The following is a 17,677-nucleotide window of genomic DNA, read 5'->3' on the forward strand; positions in this document are numbered from 1 at the left end:
AAACTGCGTCCCGCTGGGTTCCGCATCGACTTACTGACGCAGAGAAATGGCACCGGTATGCACTGGCTGGTCGCTACCTTGACAGATGCCGCAATGAAGAAGAGACGCATGTCTGCAGCGTATTGTCGCCATTGATGAGACCTGGGCTCAAAACTACGAGCCTGAATCAACGCGTCAGTTCAATGAATGGCGTCTCCCATCAGGTTCGCCACGTCCACAGAAGTTTCACCAGTCGGGTGAAGGTAATGCTGATTGTGGCATACGACTACGAGAGTGATATTCTTACGCATGCTGTGCCTCAAGGAGAAACTGTCAGCGCAGTCTACTGTTGCCGATTTCTACAGCACCATCATCGCTCGGATATACGGCGCAAACGTCCACGTTTGTTGCGGGACAGTATCCCTGTCGTGTTGCATGACAATGCTTGTTCCTTCTAATGCTGCACAAGCTGTGAATGATATTTTGCGACGGTAGTCTTGGGAGGTGTTTGAACACCTTCCGTACTCACCTGACGTGAGTCCTTGTGACCACGACCTCTTTCCCAAGTTGAAAGAACCCCTCCGAGGCATCCGATTTCCTGACGTGCCGTTGTGTGATCCGAGCAGTAGGACGCTCCGTCACCATCAACAAACACCAACACCTTGCCAACGGTATCCTACGGCTTATTTACATCTGGCAAAAGGCACAACACTGCGCTGGTGATTATAGTGAAGGAATGTAATGCTAGTTTCCTTCTACATTCATTAAAGTCTTTTTGCCAGGTACGTTGGCATTACTTTGTTTAAAACACTCACACTCACACACACTAGCAGAACCCGGCAGACGTGGTCTTGTCCGTGTATATTTATTTTATTTTTATATCTAAAAATGAATGGATTGTATTTTACCTATAATCTATAATGCGTTAAATTTGGAAAAATTGAAAGGTAACTTACAGTGATAAGATTTCGTTATATTTTATGTATAAAGATCCCTCATAATTTTGTAAAATTTGTTGCCAAAGTTGCATTTTTAATGTTTTTGTGCAACATGGATAAGGAGAATGAAATGGAATACCAAACTTGAACATTTACTGGCTACTTATTTGATATGGTTTAATTTATTTCAGAAAAAATGATATTTAATTTTAGGTACCCTTTTAAAATCTTAAGTAATTTTATAATTTTAAAAGGTTTAATAAAATCTATAAATTAAAAAAAATTGAACCATATAACTTAGTAGCCACCAGTAGGTATATCCTTTTAACCCAAAAGTGTTAAAAAAAATTATATTTCGTTTGGTTCTCCTTATCCATACTGCACAAAATTTTTAAATAATTAACTTTTCCAGCTAATTATGCAAAAAGTATGCACTACGTAATTTTTTTTCTTCATTTTGTTGAAGTTCGTCCACTATAAAAGTCTACAAGTGCAACCATGTTAAACGTAAAAATGAAATAATGACCTGGAGCGGGACATATCTTCTAAGTTCTGTTACAGCAGTATAAGTCTTGAGCACCGTTATTTATTTCTTCAATCAAGGACCCACTTCCCGGGCATAGCGGATCACGTGACCTGCCTGCATACGGCGCAGATGCGGGCGTTTACCGGCGGGTGGCAACCCTGTAATTATCACCAACAACCCCCTCCCCCCGCCCTACCCTCACCCGGCGGGTAACCTACGATTCACAAATCCTTTCGCACTTGCCCGAATGTTTGTGTCTGTGTTACTTCGGGATTTTTTTTTGAACTTCGTATGGAACGAACCGTTTTAACGTTTGCCTCTGCGTGACCTTGCGCCTACTGTGCTTGCTAACAGCTTGCCTCATTTAACACAGGGACCTTAATATCGAAACCTGTCGCGTATCAACAGGCATAAAGTGACGTAACAAAGATACTTGCTGCAACTTTCAAAACAATATGTATGCATTTGTGTTGTTTTGTTTTTAACGGGTTATGATTCTGTGTTACATTGGTTGATATATTTATGTCGTGCTTGTATACACCAGTTTTTTTTAACTTAAAAAAAGACACGTTAGCGAGCATTTCAGTACTCGCCAGATGTAAAACATCGAACCTCGGTAACAAGCAAATTTATATGTTCTCGTGTTGCAAATACACTTGTAATACGAAACTAAAACAAAAATTAAACGTAGAATTCTTTGAAAACAATGCCCAGCGTGATAAATATATACGCAAATTGTTTTAATGCAGTTTTTTATACTTACGCCATTGCAGTTTTACACTATTTGTCATGGCAACATTCCGAAAATAAAAAGTATGAGGATAAAAAATTTACATAAAACAAGAATGAATCAGCTGTTGTCAGATTAAGTTCTTCTGGTTAGAAATCAGTGACGGAAAGAGTGAAATTCGTATAAATAAAAAAAAAATTAATTTATAAAGAACATTCCAGTTTTGGTTAAGACAGCCAAAATAATGCTACATTTGTTTCCGTCAAAACGAAGACTATATACACACATCAGCGCGAGCTACGGACGAAAATGAAACACAAATGGAAAAGAGATATAGTGAAAGAATTTGATGTTCACACAAAGCACGTGCAGTAAGTCATGTTTTCATAATCAAATCAATCTTCCCGCCTCTGAGACACAAATGTGACAAAACTGGATTTAGAGTATTAGCGCGTACGGCTTGCGGCTTCCTCCGTAGTGACCTTGCTAACCGACATATCATCCAATTACTGATAAGAACAAGGTATAAAATCCTTGCACTAAATCCCACTGATAACACCAAAAAAAAAAAAGATGTGCAATTGCACGTCGTAAAACTCGACAGTTACATCAAGCAAAGTTTTAAGCATAGAACATTTATAATATTTAACTTCAGTAAGACAGAATATGGCACATTTATGACTGAGAGTACTCAAGAAAAGTAATTAAGTAGTTGAGATGAAACTAGCAGTATAAATGAAGAACGAAAAAAAAAAAAGATTGAATAAACATTTGCGGATATTTTACGAGCTAGAATATGTTCTTTAAATTATTCGTGCAATGGGGAATTTTGATTTAATGCCGTTTTTTTTATATACGCCATTTAAGTTTTGCACTGTTTGTCATGGAAAAATTCCGAAGGAAAAAAATTATGAAGATAAAAAAACTCACAGAAAACAAGACTTACATCAGTGTGGGTCCAAAGCTATACACCTTGAATTAATCTTCAAAGAACGTGACGTCCTCAGGGTTTCCCACGAACCCTCTGGGAACGAACCCAGGTCGCCTTGGTGGCAGACCGGCGTCTCACCACTCGACCATCGCAGTCCAAATCGTTCCCAACATGCAGATCGATTAGTTCCTGAACGTTTACCTGTGAGTCAGTATCGAACTCTGTATCAATCAACTGTCACATCAAATTCTAAACCCTCCTTAGCCAAAATTAAGTTTTACCAAACCGTTAAAACTGAATAATAAGTAATGATAGAAGGGCCAAGCCAGCGGCTTCAGTGAAACGTTAAGGCTAGAATTTCGCATGCTTTTCAGTTAGCCTAAAGCTGGACTTTAAATGATCCGTCACCCATCCGTCCGTCCAACAACAATCCGTCGTCATATTTTTCTTCTGGGATGCTGCCAACATCTATTAAGGCTTACATATTTTTTTTTAAGGAAATTTATCTTGTAAAGGTTTACCACTTTGACGATATTACGATAAGCAAACTCTTAAGATATTTTTTGAAACGTATTTTCTAGTTATCGTGCATTATTAATTGTGTTGTGTCTTATAGGCAAGTTAGAAACATAATACGGAAGTAACTAAACAAATAAACAAACTTTCAAATTAAGGTCAATGCCTTTAAGACATTTTTGGAGATTGTATGTTTATCCGTCCGTCCGTTAAAGCTATAAAGCTTGGCTAGGTTTTGACGGTTTTTTTCGAACCATCTGATTGGCTGCATGTCACGTGACTGGCGGACGGACAGGTGACGGACGGATAAGACGGATCAGTGCGAGTCCAGCTTAAGCGAATCTTGCCTCCGTCGCTCGGACCTTTGAATATATATACTGTATAGAAGTCGCCAGCCCAGGTTAAAATTTCTAATACGGTTTGAGGTAGTTGGTTAATTCCCCGCCGCAATCGCCACCATCTCTAGGGCATCGACTTGTGGTGGTCCCTAGCGGACAAGTCTCGAACTCTTCATTAACCCCTTCCCCCTCCCGTTGAACGACCTTGAGCTGCAGTGAATGATTGGTGGGGGGTGCGGGGGAATGACAGCGGGCGACAGTGCTGCGCTCTAACGTGTAAATAACAACCTAAGACGATACAGGGCGTTACGGCAGCGCCCTGCAGCGGTGAAGTTCCCAACCTGCTCATCATACGCTCCTGAAAAACGTAAAGTAAATCCTATCCACTCGCGACTTCTATACAGTATATATATTCAAAGCTCGGACTGACCCTTCACGAAAATCTGCTTCACACGCGTTGGTTTGTGCTGTGTGGCACGCCACGAGACACCTCAGTTTTCATTCTCGGAGCAGCAACTCTGGACGAGGGTTTGCTGGCACTAAATCATCAACTCGGTAAATTTGTACGGCGGTGAGCTTCAGGCTATAATTTGTTCCACTGCGCAATCAAACCGCAGCCGCGGGGGGAACTGAATTGTAATACACTGTGAAACGTGATATACCATTCACTGTGCGCTGCGAAGCCCCGCAACACCCCACCGTTTTAAGACGATCTTGAAACAATTTAATAAAAAAAAAACGTAAGCAAGTTTTTCAGTAATCGCCAATGATGTGTGAACATTCATCTAACCTGGGTAACGACCAAATAGGTACAACTGTTATTGTGTTGTTCATGTTGTAAATAAAATTATAATTCAAAACTCGGATACGAATTTTAAAGTGGAATTCTTTAAGGGATAAATATACTGATTTATAAAATTTTTGTTTTTCAAGTACTTTCTGCGCCCGTCACTAGAATTTGCTGCCTGAATTGTAAAATAATTTGCCACCAGCATCTGCAGATCGCAGCACGAAACAAACGGAAATTTTAAACTATTATAAACGGCTCCGATAAAGGCGAAAATGACTTGAAAAAACCCTAAACCCCTCTTTTAGACTGGATTTTCGACAAGGAATTTTATTAAAAACCTGCCCATCTTGTTAAAATTCACTAAACAGCCAGTACTATAAAGTTTACGCACATGTTAGAAGTTATAATTCTATATGACATTACTAAAATATTAACCTGAAACATTTTATAACATATCATAAAACTTAGTATATGTCGAAATATTTGTTTTTGCTTAAACGAATGAAATCAGTCTGTAAACTAAAAATGAAAATCTTAACCTTATCAAGCTAATTCAACATTATTATGATATTATATAAAAATCTTTTTGCCAGTCAAGAGATGCGAACCACGTCCCTAGAGGTTAACAACCATTGTGTTACGAACCCGCTAACATGTTATAAGGAGAATATGTACTATAAGAATTGTAATGCCAGTTTTCTTAGGTATTTTAAAACTTGAGATTACTTTTTACTGTGACTAGTTAAGTTTATCAAATAAATTCCATGATAATTTCGCTATCATAAATTTTCATTTGGCACATCAACACGCTTGGTACGTCCCCCGATGATATAAGTATATATAAAAAAATAATTCAAACGAGTTGATGGCGTCAGACGCATGTCCACCATCTGGACGAAATCGACGAAAAAGTGAGATCTGCGCATGCGCGGAATTTGGGCAACAGTCGGCAACTGATAGGACACCAAAATCCGTTCCCTAAAAGTAAGGGATCGGACGTGTCTTATAGTTAGAGACCGGAAAAATTCGCGGATTAATTTCACGATATGCTAGAATCCAAACAACTGTACCTTTATATTGCTTCTGTGATTGGCTTACAGTTTATCTGAAGGACTTCAACAAAAAAAATTATCTAATCGCAAGTGTCCCAGTTGACATGTGTCACGAGTCAGTAGCCAATGAGCAGATGGCATTTGCCTGAGTATGTAGGGGATTTTGGAGTCTATCCTAGAGGTCATCGAACGCGCGAATTTTTCCGGTCTCTACTTATCGTGCACTAGAAATACGGTTAGAGCACAGGTGTAGCATACCTGTATTCAACACGTAAACCCTTACGTCTGTGTCTAGGAATACCGGTCCTAGAGCCGAACCTCAGGCCGACGACCCCCGCGAAAGGCACTCCCGCACGCCTGGACAGTGTCGTGTGCGCTGTGACATTTGCATAGCTGATAGCAAGTGGCCAATAGCTTATTTCTTCCTGCCTCGCTCGACAGGAAGCTGCCTACGTGAAGCTCCTCGTAATGGCCACAATCACCAGGCTCTCGCCACATCGCTTTTAACTACGTTCTGTGCATGATCATTCCGGTGGGGAATACTGATTTAACAAAGTATGTTGGGCATACGTCATTGCTAGAGACCTGTAAAATTCGCGGATTCATTTCGCGATAGGATAGAGTCCAAATACTTTTGACATTATTTTGCTTCAGTAATTGGGCCACAGTTTTATCTGAAGGACTCTGGGCCAATGAAAAATCTTTAACAGAAGAATTAGCGAATCACGATCATTCCAGTCAACAGGTGTTACGAGTCGGTAACCAATCAGCAGATGTAATTTGCACGAGTGAATAGAAGATCATGGAGTCTATCCTTTAGGGATTTGAAATCGCGAATTTTACAGGTCTCTAGTCATTGCTGGTTTTTGCTGGTTGTCATATAAAAAACACTTCAGGATTGGAAAATAAATATCAATACATAAGCACATGGGAAAAAAAAGCGAATATTTGCTGATGTTAAATGTTACATGCTTCAATACTGTCGTCGATGTACATTTTCTATTTAGTATTGAGTGTGATCAGTGGGTTCGTTTGTTGTATTTAGTGATCTTTATTGTAAATGTCTCGTTTTCAACCTACTGTACACATCTGTGCTGTCATAACTACTAAAATCCTTCCACGGAATTTAATATATGACACCATCTCAACAATCATTCAAAGAAGGCCTTGACAGGCCTGTCTAGTCAGGAGCGTGTCTGTGTTGGTGAGGCGGGATGATAACTGCGTCGCTCGTTGGTGCTTCTAGCGGGGTATCAAGGCTCTGAACTAGAGCGTAGTCTTCTCGTCGCGCATAAGGGAGCTATAAAATTTGAGAGGTAACCTTAACATCATATGGCGGAGAAATTAATACAAAGGTGTAATGCTAGTTCCTTGGGTGCTTTCAAGAATCTTTACGGGACTTTTCATTTCTAAAAATTATTTTGAAAGAAAACGTGTTTAAACTTTTTTTTTTTTCACTCCTTAAAAATACAGTTTGAGCAGAGCGTGGGTTCCGAACCACGTACCTCTGGGTTATGGGCCCAGCACGCTTCCATAATGTGTCGTCGGTGGTTTATGATAAATAATTATAAACCTCTTAGAAAGTAAAGAAATTGAGGAAGGCATGCCTGGTTGTAATAAACCCGTAGGTAAATCACCAGAGGTCAACCACCAAGACACACTAATGTTTAAATTCTATACAGGCTCAACAGTACTGCCTATATAGAGCGAATCGTTATCACTACCAGGTAGTTAACTAAAAGAAAAAAAAATGTTAATATTTTGTTTTGCCGTTATTACTGTTAGCTTTGCTTTTTATATCTTGTTTTGGATAAGAGAGCCATAGAAAAAATTTAAAGATTAGTGTATTTAACAAGGCAATTGAAAAATGTTGGCCAACTTATATATAATGAATTATGATTTTATTAAATTATTGAGTTCAAGTCATAAAGCTAGCATGAACGCCAAAAATTTTAGCCATTGATTATTCGTACAGTTAATGTTTATTTGTCACCTGTTTAAAAAGTTAGTAGATCCGAAATTAGTTGTTTTAGCGCTGGACCTGAATTTTCAAGAAGGCAACATCTCTTTTCGACTAATCTTCCGTGCGGCCGCCGTGAAGATGGAGTCGTTCGGGGATGCCGAAACAACGTGCTTCGCAGGCCGTTACTGAAGCGTGCGAGCTCCTGGCAGCAGGAACTTATCCGGAAACATTGGGCCCTCAACCTGAGACACACTGCAGCAGAACTGAGCAGTAAATAAAAATTAAAATATGAACTTCAATAGAAAAAGGTCACGATCAAGGAGGGTCTGAAAATTTATGGGAAGGGGACGGGGGGAAATTCAGGTAGTCGAGTCCCACCTATCGCTTGATGGTGGACAGACCCTGACTCCAGGCAGCTAGTACCCTGGGCAGACAATACTTACCGCCCCTCTTCCTTTACTATTTACCCCAAAACATCATGAAATTGTACAATTTCAAGCCTATGTATTATTAGTTTTAAAACAGAACATGATACAACTAAATACACTAAGGTTTTTCAAATACATAGGCTGTTCGTCTTTTTTCTTATTTAAATTCAATAAATTGCTGTTGCAGTTTAACACAGCTGTTATAATTACCGAAGTACAACATGAGTTTATGTACACTGTATATTGTTAAACACGTTTTAAATCCATTTATAAAGTGTTTGGTTTAAGGCCTAATAATTTAATGCGCACTGCAATAGTGATTATAAACAAGCATTTCCCCTTGACACGTACTTTTTTTAAAAATAAAATCATCACCGTAAAATAACATCTTATTTTTTTCCGTCCCTCATGATTTTTGGTCCTCGTATGTTTTTCACACCTCAAGTTCTCCCGCTCTGGGCAAATGCCCGGTTAGGCCGTGTGTAAATCGGGGCCTGAATTGGTGGGGAGGCATATCTCTAAACCACATCCTCGCAGAATTGACGGGAGTAAGTTCCAAAAACAAAATAGCACAGGCGAACACACAAGACTAAAATAAAATAAAAACACTATAAATTACCACAAGAAATGTGGAAGGAGATTCTGGGAATAAAATTCCCAAATTGACATGACTGCATTCAGTATTTCAGGTTCCGGTACCTGGCTTGGTGTAAAGACACGCCGAAGTTAAATGTGTCTCTCGAGTGGAAGTGCCAATACAACTGCTGTGAGGTTGGTCAAGTACCGACCATAATTAATAGGGGATAAAAAGATGACCTGGGAAGGGGAATGGGTTGGAATAGTTGTAACTACGAAACCGTCCCAGGAAAGGGCGCTCCGATTGGATAGCAGGGAAGAACGGAGAAGGGAGTCCAATAAGGATGGCCTAGAGGCAGAAAGAGGGGATACTGAGAGGAGGGAGGCATCGGTCAGTGGCGCTGCCTGGGGGCGCACAGGGAAACTACAGAGACTGCTTTATTTTAGTTTCTATGGCGTCCGACAGGTGTCGCGCAGGGCAGCGCGACGTGCGCTGGCATGTGTAGATGGGGTGGGGGGAGCGAGTGCTGGTGACAAAATTGCGAGGGGCACTAGGACGTGGGGAGAGGAGAGGGAAACCATGCCGACGTCGTGGTGGGAAAAGACAAGATGCGCGGGGAGTGGGAGAAGCCGCCAGAGCAGTGAAGACCCCGGACGTGACGAAAGACGCAGCTAACTCCTAATGGCGGCCGGGGAAAATGAGGGATGATTTGTACTTACGTGTGTACCTGCTTCAAACAAATTACAAAAAAAAATATATTATTTTCTGTTTCGTTCATTTCTTTTCCATTTGACCAGACAGAACCACAGTAACGCGTGGCCAGGTACAGCTAGTAGCATTATAAAAATGAACTTTATTAACATACATTTGTCATGAATGTGTTATCTTGTTTGATCAAAAATTTGTTTGCCGGCCGAGTAGCGACTTCCTGATGACGTGGCGTGGCGGGAAGCTGTGCAGACCTCGACGGACGAGGATATCCCGTGGGTTGGTGAACAAAGACGCGAGACAAAGATCCGGACTCGTGCAGAACCATGGAGCGAGGTGCGAGGTGTTGCAGCAGTGAGGCTGAGGACTCGCGGAGGTTCCAAACCTGGTGCAGTTATCCTGAATTCGGTTTTCCCGGAGAATGGTCGGACGGTTCCTTCTCCAACGTCGCTGTTCTGTGTCGTCGTGTGCAGTGGCGGATATAGAAGGGGGTGGGGGGTCATGGGTGCACGTGCCCCCCCCCCCCAGAAGTGTAAAATGTGCATTAGACAATGCGACTTCTGAAGTAATAAGCGAGTATTATGGTAGGTCCAAACTACCGATGCCCCACCCACAAGTCAATCCTAGATCCGCCCTTGGTCGTGTGTTACCATCCGATGACCTGGATGTCATAAAACCCGCACATGATCTTTTTTTTTTATGTACTTGTATACTACAAGAAAGATATTGTTACTATGTACAACACATGGCTATGGTTATTTTTTTTACATATATGAAATAGGTTTTTTTTTTCGAGATAATACTGAGTAAAATTGGCGCATAATTACTCATGTTTCATTCAAGCATAATTATTTTTTTACAACCATGGAAAAGATAATCGAATATTCAATAATTGGACCTTGTTTCGTTTTATCATGCTTTTTAAAATGCGCAGTTAATGCTGGAAACCTATTCAAGGAACGGTTTACACATATCTATAATTAATGTTGGTACTGGGACAACTAAAAGGAATAAATTCTCGGGTAAGAATCCAAATCCAGTATTACTGCGAACAATATTTTGTAGTGATTCAGTTGTTTTCACGTATTTACAAATGTCTGTGGTTTACAAAAAAAAATTAATTTAAATGCGTACGAGTGTTTGTAAGTAAGACGCTGTGTGTTTTGCCCGCAGGTTCCGCAGTGGCAGAATGGGCTGGTGAGCTGGTGAGCCCAGAGAGAAACAGAGAGAGACAGAGAGAGAGAGAGAGAGAGAGAGAGGACTTCTTCGGCCGGACTCGGGGTCCACACGGCGCCCGCTCCGAGGTCGTCGTGGAAGGGGGGTAAGCGCGCGTGCTGTCTCCGCCGAGATCCGGGGCTGTTGTCGCCTTTCCCCGTGGCTTCTCCTGCGGGCAACGTCGTCGCGTCTCGAGAGTGCTGGTGACCGCGATCATCATCGGCGAGTGCGGTTCCCAAAGTTACCTTCCGCGCGGGGTCGAAGCGACGGAGGCCGGACTGTGTCCGCTCGCGGAGGTCGGTATGGCGGCGACGCGAGCTCGCTCCTGTCTTGGCACGACGGTCCTCGGCGCCTGAAGTCCCCCCCCCCCCCCCCCCCGCGATGGTCGACCCGGAGGAGTGGGCGACGCCCTCGGCCGCGTGGCCCACGGACCCGGGGGCGCGCTCGTACCCGTCGACCGCGAGCGACGCCGAGGCAGGCGGCACGACGTGGGACGACCCCGCCGCGACCAACTGGAGCGACCAGGTCTCCTCCACCGAATCGCCGCTCAACTCCTTCTACTTCTACGAGGTCGGTCTCACCCCCTCCCGGGCAAGCTCGAGGTTCACCCGTCGTCAGTTGCGCGCCCGAAAAAGTGATCCGCTCTCCATCAGCTTCAGAATTTCACTTTTGGGCAAGCATCGCAGCAATTTTTACCGTATGAATTCTGCTGACCTAACATAACCAAAAACTTCAGTCTAATTTTCACTACGTGGACCTGCAAGAATAAAAAGACCACGATTCCGAAATTTCAACAAATCGGGCATGTAGCTGATTATGGGTGAATCTTTGGCTACCGTTTACCCTCTGCCAGCCTGCCGTCCCATATAATAATGATGATGAAGACCAGTGGTTCCCCCAAGTTGTTTTTATTGTTCAGTGAACAGAAGTAACAAGAAACATCCATTTATGCGCAGTTATAATCACCTTAAAAAAAGCCAAGTGGTCACAATTGTAACGTTTTTATTCTTTCGGCCCTGCATATTGAGTCCACGCCGTTTCTTGTAAGTTACACTTGTCATACATTTCCCTCAATGTTTCGTAACCCTGAAATTGTTATATTATTATTTTTCAAGAACTGACCTGAGACTCTCGAGACTGGACCCCTATCCTAATTTTGTGACTGAGTTCGGGAACCACTGGTATAGATGAATGTATTTCACGCGTGTCTCTAACATTAGCCTACGACTTGCCAATAGGTTATTCCACCGTCACGTGTGGGACTCGTATTGCAGGTATATATTCTCGCATGTATTAAACACCAATGGGAATATTCTAGAAGTGTTATAATCCCAGTAATGTATATTAAAATGTAGTTTTTTTATCCAAATTAATCATTAATTTCTTCCCTAAAACAAATGCAAAAATAGACCAATATTCACGCGTGGGACATTATTTATGCACACTAACAACTTTAAAGAAATAAGTCAGCTAAACTAAAATATATTTCGTAGTTTTGTTATTTATACAAGTTTCCTCCGAGTATTCTTCATTTAAAAAGATGTAAAAATAACCAAAGTGAGAATTATTGAGGGATTATAGATTATGATTTAGTGCCACATGAGAGACAAATTTGTTACCCTTGGGGCACTGTGCATCTATTGTGAAATATTAAGTACATTAAGTGTTTCCAAGTATAAGTAGTGAAATTGACACTGCTAACAACGAGGTAGACTTTTTAAAAACATCTCGTTAATATTACTCATTGCAAGAAATTAACATTTTCTGTGGAACTACCCAATAGACTTGTCTAGATGACCGGATTTACACAGTGAAAGCACGTACGCGTATGTCTACAAATGGTACATTCGATTCACAATAATTTTAACAGTTAAGTTTTATAATTATAAACAGTCAAGTTGTATTTTCTTGCAGTGCCTATGTTTTATGTCTGAATCATGAAATGCACTGCTCAAAATAATTAGGACATATCAGAAAAAAATTACCAGGGGATCCGACACACCCAAATAGGGGATCAGACAAAAACAAAGAGGCGATCAGGCAAGATGTGTTTCCACTGGCAGTGTGAGCTTATAAGCAGCGTCTACTGACAGCCCTTCGGAACACGGGCGTAACGTAACGCTACTGCAACGTTCCTTGCAAACAACACGAGGACGCAGGGTGTCATCTCAAACTGTCTGCATGTGGTCTCTATGCACGTTACCAGGAGAGCACCGCACAGCAGAAGCTGGGCGGAGGAACATCGAGGATGGGTGCATGACGGATGGACATCATTTTAATCTCCGATGAGTCGCGCTTCAATGCGATACCTGACAGTAGACTTGTTCTCGTCTGGACAGAACGTGAAACACGAAACAACCCAGCAAGGATCTGGTATGAATCCTCTAAGTCATTTTTTGTCTGATCCCCTAGTAATTTTTGTTTGATTCCCTAACTATTTCGACCAGTTTATCTCAAACACTTACTTTGAAACCGAGGCCTATAAAAAATAAAACCAGATTTTGCAACCTCAACGACGCGCAAGGTTGCATCTGCCATGACCCAGGTTTTTTTACGGCGCTGTTGGTAAATTATCAGTTTGAAGTTCGGGCCAGTAATTCTCTCATACACGCTGTCACGTCACTCATCACGTCTCGCCTCCGGATCTGAAGTGTGCGAAAGTTCTGCAGGAGGGCACTCGGCGGTTCCCTCCACCGAGGAATGAATCATGGAGTCGTATCTCGTTGGGATATCACGGGAAGCAAGTAACGGGGGTGGTAGTTGTTTACTTTTGGCACGGAAGCCAGCACTTTGCAGACAGCTTTGGTAACATCATTAATACCAAAATTAATCTGTATTTTGCAACATAAAACCAAGAAATATAATTTTGGTAGTTGGTCTCATCTTGCATGACTTGGTGATGGGTTCGTCTGTTCGTTGCTGTGTTATCCAAGGTTGTCGTTTGTTGTTTTGTTGTTTTTCTGTTAATGTTACAAATGTCTCGTCGTTTTCCTCCCACTGTGTTCGTCTGTGCTGTGATATATTTTTTTTCCCCGACTGATTCCTTCCACGGAATTCTCTGCGCCGTCTTTGTGTTTAAAATTTGACGTAGGCTGATTTGGGCTTGTTTTTCCATGTGTTTTTTTTTGCATTCCTCTTTCTTGGCCATTCTTGTGGTGTCTCTATGACTAGAGACCGGGAAAATTCGCGGGTTCAATGACCTCCAGGATAGACTCCAATATCCTCTACACACTCGGGCAAATGCCAACTGTTCATTGGCTGCTGACTTGTGAGTCGTCTCGACTGGGTGGCCTGTGATTCGACACTTCTATGAGTGAGGGTCTCTAATTGTCCCTCAGTCCTCCAGATTAACAGTGAACCAATGACAGAAGCAGCACTAAGGTATAATTATTTTAATTTTAGCATAACACTAAATGATTAATTCTAAATGAACCAGCGAATTTTTCGGGTCTCTATCTATGACATACTGTGAAAACCAGCAATGGCGTATGTCCATAAAAACGTTTTTAATCAATCTTCTTTTCGCAAGAATCGCTCAAAGTACATGGATGTATAGCATCTTGATGTTCTATTGCCCACCTTGCTGAAGCTGCAAAGTGCTACAAATGGCGTATGTACTTTAAATTACCAACAGCTAAAGATTTGCTGTACTTACGTGTGTTGTTGTCAAATCTGACAGTTAAGACTATTTACATCAGCCTAAACAAGTTTCATTAATTTTCGTTGCATTTATAATCTGTTTGGCTTTTATTTTTAAACATTGAAAACGACTATAATCCCAATACTGGGTCAAAGATTTATAAGCTAAACGTCAGTAATCAGGGCCACGGAGTGACCATTTACAATATGGTCATTAAGTCAGACATGACGTAAGTTTCAGTTTTTCACCATTTTTGGAAAGTGCAGAAACAGGATTTCATAAAACACGTTATCTCAAGACCGCACTTCTCAAACCTGCATGACAAGCCTAAAGTTAAGTTTGGAGACTTTAGTTGAGTACCTCGTATTTTCCTAGTAGTCTATTCAACATCGGCTGTTTAAAACGTGACAAGTTTCGCTTTACGATTTAATCTCTGACACTTTATCGGATAATGACTGTGCCAGAGATTGGCTCGTCGTTGTAACTACAAAAGATTCGCAAAGTTTTTTTCTTCTTTTCACAGCAGTATTGAAAGTTCTATAGCATACTAACGAAAACTTTACTTGTGCTGACTTTTCAGGAAACTTATAACTGTGGGCTTCCAAATTTCAAAGGATAATAAATGGGAACTTTTGCCTCATGCTGTAGAAACATTTTAAGCAAGCGTTTTTGGTTGCACTGTTATGGACTGAAAGGTTTATACACAAAAGGATTCCCGAGATTTATTTTCGGGCTTAAAAAGACTATATTACAGTTCGTTTCCAGTCATTTCTCGGTCATTGATTAATCCTCGAACCACCTAAGCGGGACGCCTTAGTTCATATACCGGAAACCCCGATACAAATAATAGTACGTTGTATCGTTCTCTGAAATAGTAAAAACTGAAAAGTCTTTTTAGAAAATTCTAAGTAACATCCATCAAACCTTGATCATCATTCTGCTTCCACATTTTAATTTTTTAAAATTCATTTCTTGATTTTATGTAAATTGAATTTTTTGAGCACCTTACATGAGACAAAGGTGTTTTTTTTTACTTGCTGGTAATTTTTTATGTTATACTTTAGGCACGTTTTGAAAAAAAATGAGAATGAACTTTTACGATGCGGGCGCAGCATGCAACAAAAATTGACAAGATAAGTAAAGGCCACATTACATACAAATAAAGATTATATATGTGCTTTTAAATCACATACTTTAGTGATTGATATTGAATAAAGGTCCAAATAATTATAACTACATTTAGTTATTGTTAATAATTTTATAAAAGTATATTAATTAATAATATTGTTAATTATTTTATAACAGTATATTAATTAATAATAGTATAGTTAATAATTTTGTTTATAAAATTTAAGGTGTATTTTAAAGTGTATTTATATAAGTTAGGTTATGTTTCTGTATATATAATTTATTTTTATTATAAATTATATATTATTACATAATTATATAAAATAAAATAAATATTTCAAATTAGATTACTCATTCAGCATATCAGCATATTTATTGATTTTCATTATTAATTAATATTTATCTCGATTATTTTACTAAATTAAATAATTTTATACACGTGTTTATATTAATTTTGAATACTGAGGATGTTTCTATATATATATATTTAATTTTATAGAATTTATACTTTACCAAACGTATTTATAATATTACTCCAATCGTTTTATTTTTTATATATTAATTATTTGCATGAAAAATTAAAAATAGTATTTTTTATCATGCCAAGTAATTATAACTTCTAACACGTGCACTAATTTTTTTATTTCGCTCGTATATAACTGTAGTCTTTTTATAAACATTTATAAATGGTAGAAAGTTAAATGCAAAATTAACTTTGACATATAAATTAAATCCTTAAATTAAAACGAATTAACACGATGAGTAACCAAAGCAAATACATAGTTTAATTAAATTTTGCATACTTTCTGAATAGACTCAAAACTATTTCGTATGTATTATTTTCTCCCTATGAGGTAACATGTCTGAACTCGTTTGGAAAGCAGTATAAAATTCTTATAGACATACATTCAAGCATGAACCTTAATCTGGTTCGACTTTAACAGATAGTTCAAATGAATTTTGCATACTCTCCTTTGTAGATCAAACTTTTCCTGTGAGTAAACTATTGTTTTATTTTTTCCCCTGTGAATTCACATACCTGAAACATCTGTATCAACCACACGGCATAGTCTTACTAATTAAACTTTGTGTGAAAAGTAAACGAAATTTAACTAGCTTAGTTTAAAAAACGTTAGTTGAAATGATGTTTTTTTAATGGTTAATTCTAGTCTTTACATGTCGTTTCGGTACTTAATGCACCAATTTGTTTGACTAATTTGATCTCGTTAAAAAATAATTATTTACAGTACCCTATATTATTGAAGCTTGTTATTGCTAATCGAATGAAAAATTATTTTTGTCATATTTTCCCTTCATTTGCATGTAATTGGAGGCTCTTGGCGTCCTCCCAAGCCAACCTCAGCTCCGGGAATATTTTTTTTATGTACCGTTTCACGGTCAACCAGTGATCTGTCGCGCGTGTGACGACGGCGGTCGAAGACTGTTAACTTCGCACTAAGTATGGAGTTATTGGTAGAGACCGGAAAAATTCGCGTATTAATTTCGTGATAGGCTGAAATTCAAAAAGTTGTACAATTCTGCTGGTTCTGCTATTGGCTCGCAGTTAAACTGGAGCTTTCTGGACCAATGAGAGACTATCGACCAATGAAGCGTCGAATCACAAGCTACCCAGTGGAGACGCCTCACAATTTAGTACCCTATGAACACGAGTGTTTACTTGAGAAATGCAGAGGATAATGGAGGCTATCCTAGAGGTAATTGAATCCGCGAATTTTTCCGTTCCCTATAGTTATTGGCGACACACAAACTATTTACCAGGCAACAAGGAGTTTGCAGCTGCAATTAGGTCACGAGGTGGAACTTGCCGACATAGCTGACGACTGAATGCGGACACGGAAGTGGCCAATGGCGTGGAAGTAGTTGTCTTACTGAAGGAGGGATATCCAAATTTAATAATAATAGTGACTGTCAGACAAAAGTCGATGAGCATACTTTGACATTAGGTATCATATCTCATTTCTGTCTTATACTGCTGTGCAATAAACAATATATTCAAGTCAAATTTTTTTTTCCAGTGGAAAATATTTTCCTAATCGCGTGCCAAAATCGTCTTGTAAATGATTTTGCACCAGGACCGTATTTAAAATCCCGAAAATTCTTTTTTTTTTACATTACTTAGATGTTGACTAAATATAATTCCTACTTTTGAGACACTGATTTTCATGTTTCATATAGTTGGAGCATCATTTAACTTCGG

At 39.7% G+C, this 17,677-nt stretch overlaps 1 protein-coding gene across 1 annotated transcript in view; it reads left to right on the forward strand.

Annotated features, from left to right (window-relative positions):
- LOC134532786 (cardioacceleratory peptide receptor-like) overlaps positions 1 to 17,677 on the forward strand; it is a 429,388-nt gene that overhangs the window by 101,733 nt on the left and 309,978 nt on the right. Inside the window, exon 3 of the mRNA XM_063369640.1 lies at positions 10,650 to 11,261. Coding sequence (XP_063225710.1) covers positions 11,073 to 11,261 — 189 coding nt within the window. The 5' untranslated portion in view covers positions 10,650 to 11,072. The remainder of the gene's footprint in view (positions 1 to 10,649; positions 11,262 to 17,677) is intronic.

The sequence above is a fragment of the Bacillus rossius genome, chromosome 6 (assembly GCF_032445375.1).
Source record: "Bacillus rossius redtenbacheri isolate Brsri chromosome 6, Brsri_v3, whole genome shotgun sequence".
Taxonomy (NCBI): domain Eukaryota; kingdom Metazoa; phylum Arthropoda; class Insecta; order Phasmatodea; family Bacillidae; genus Bacillus; species Bacillus rossius.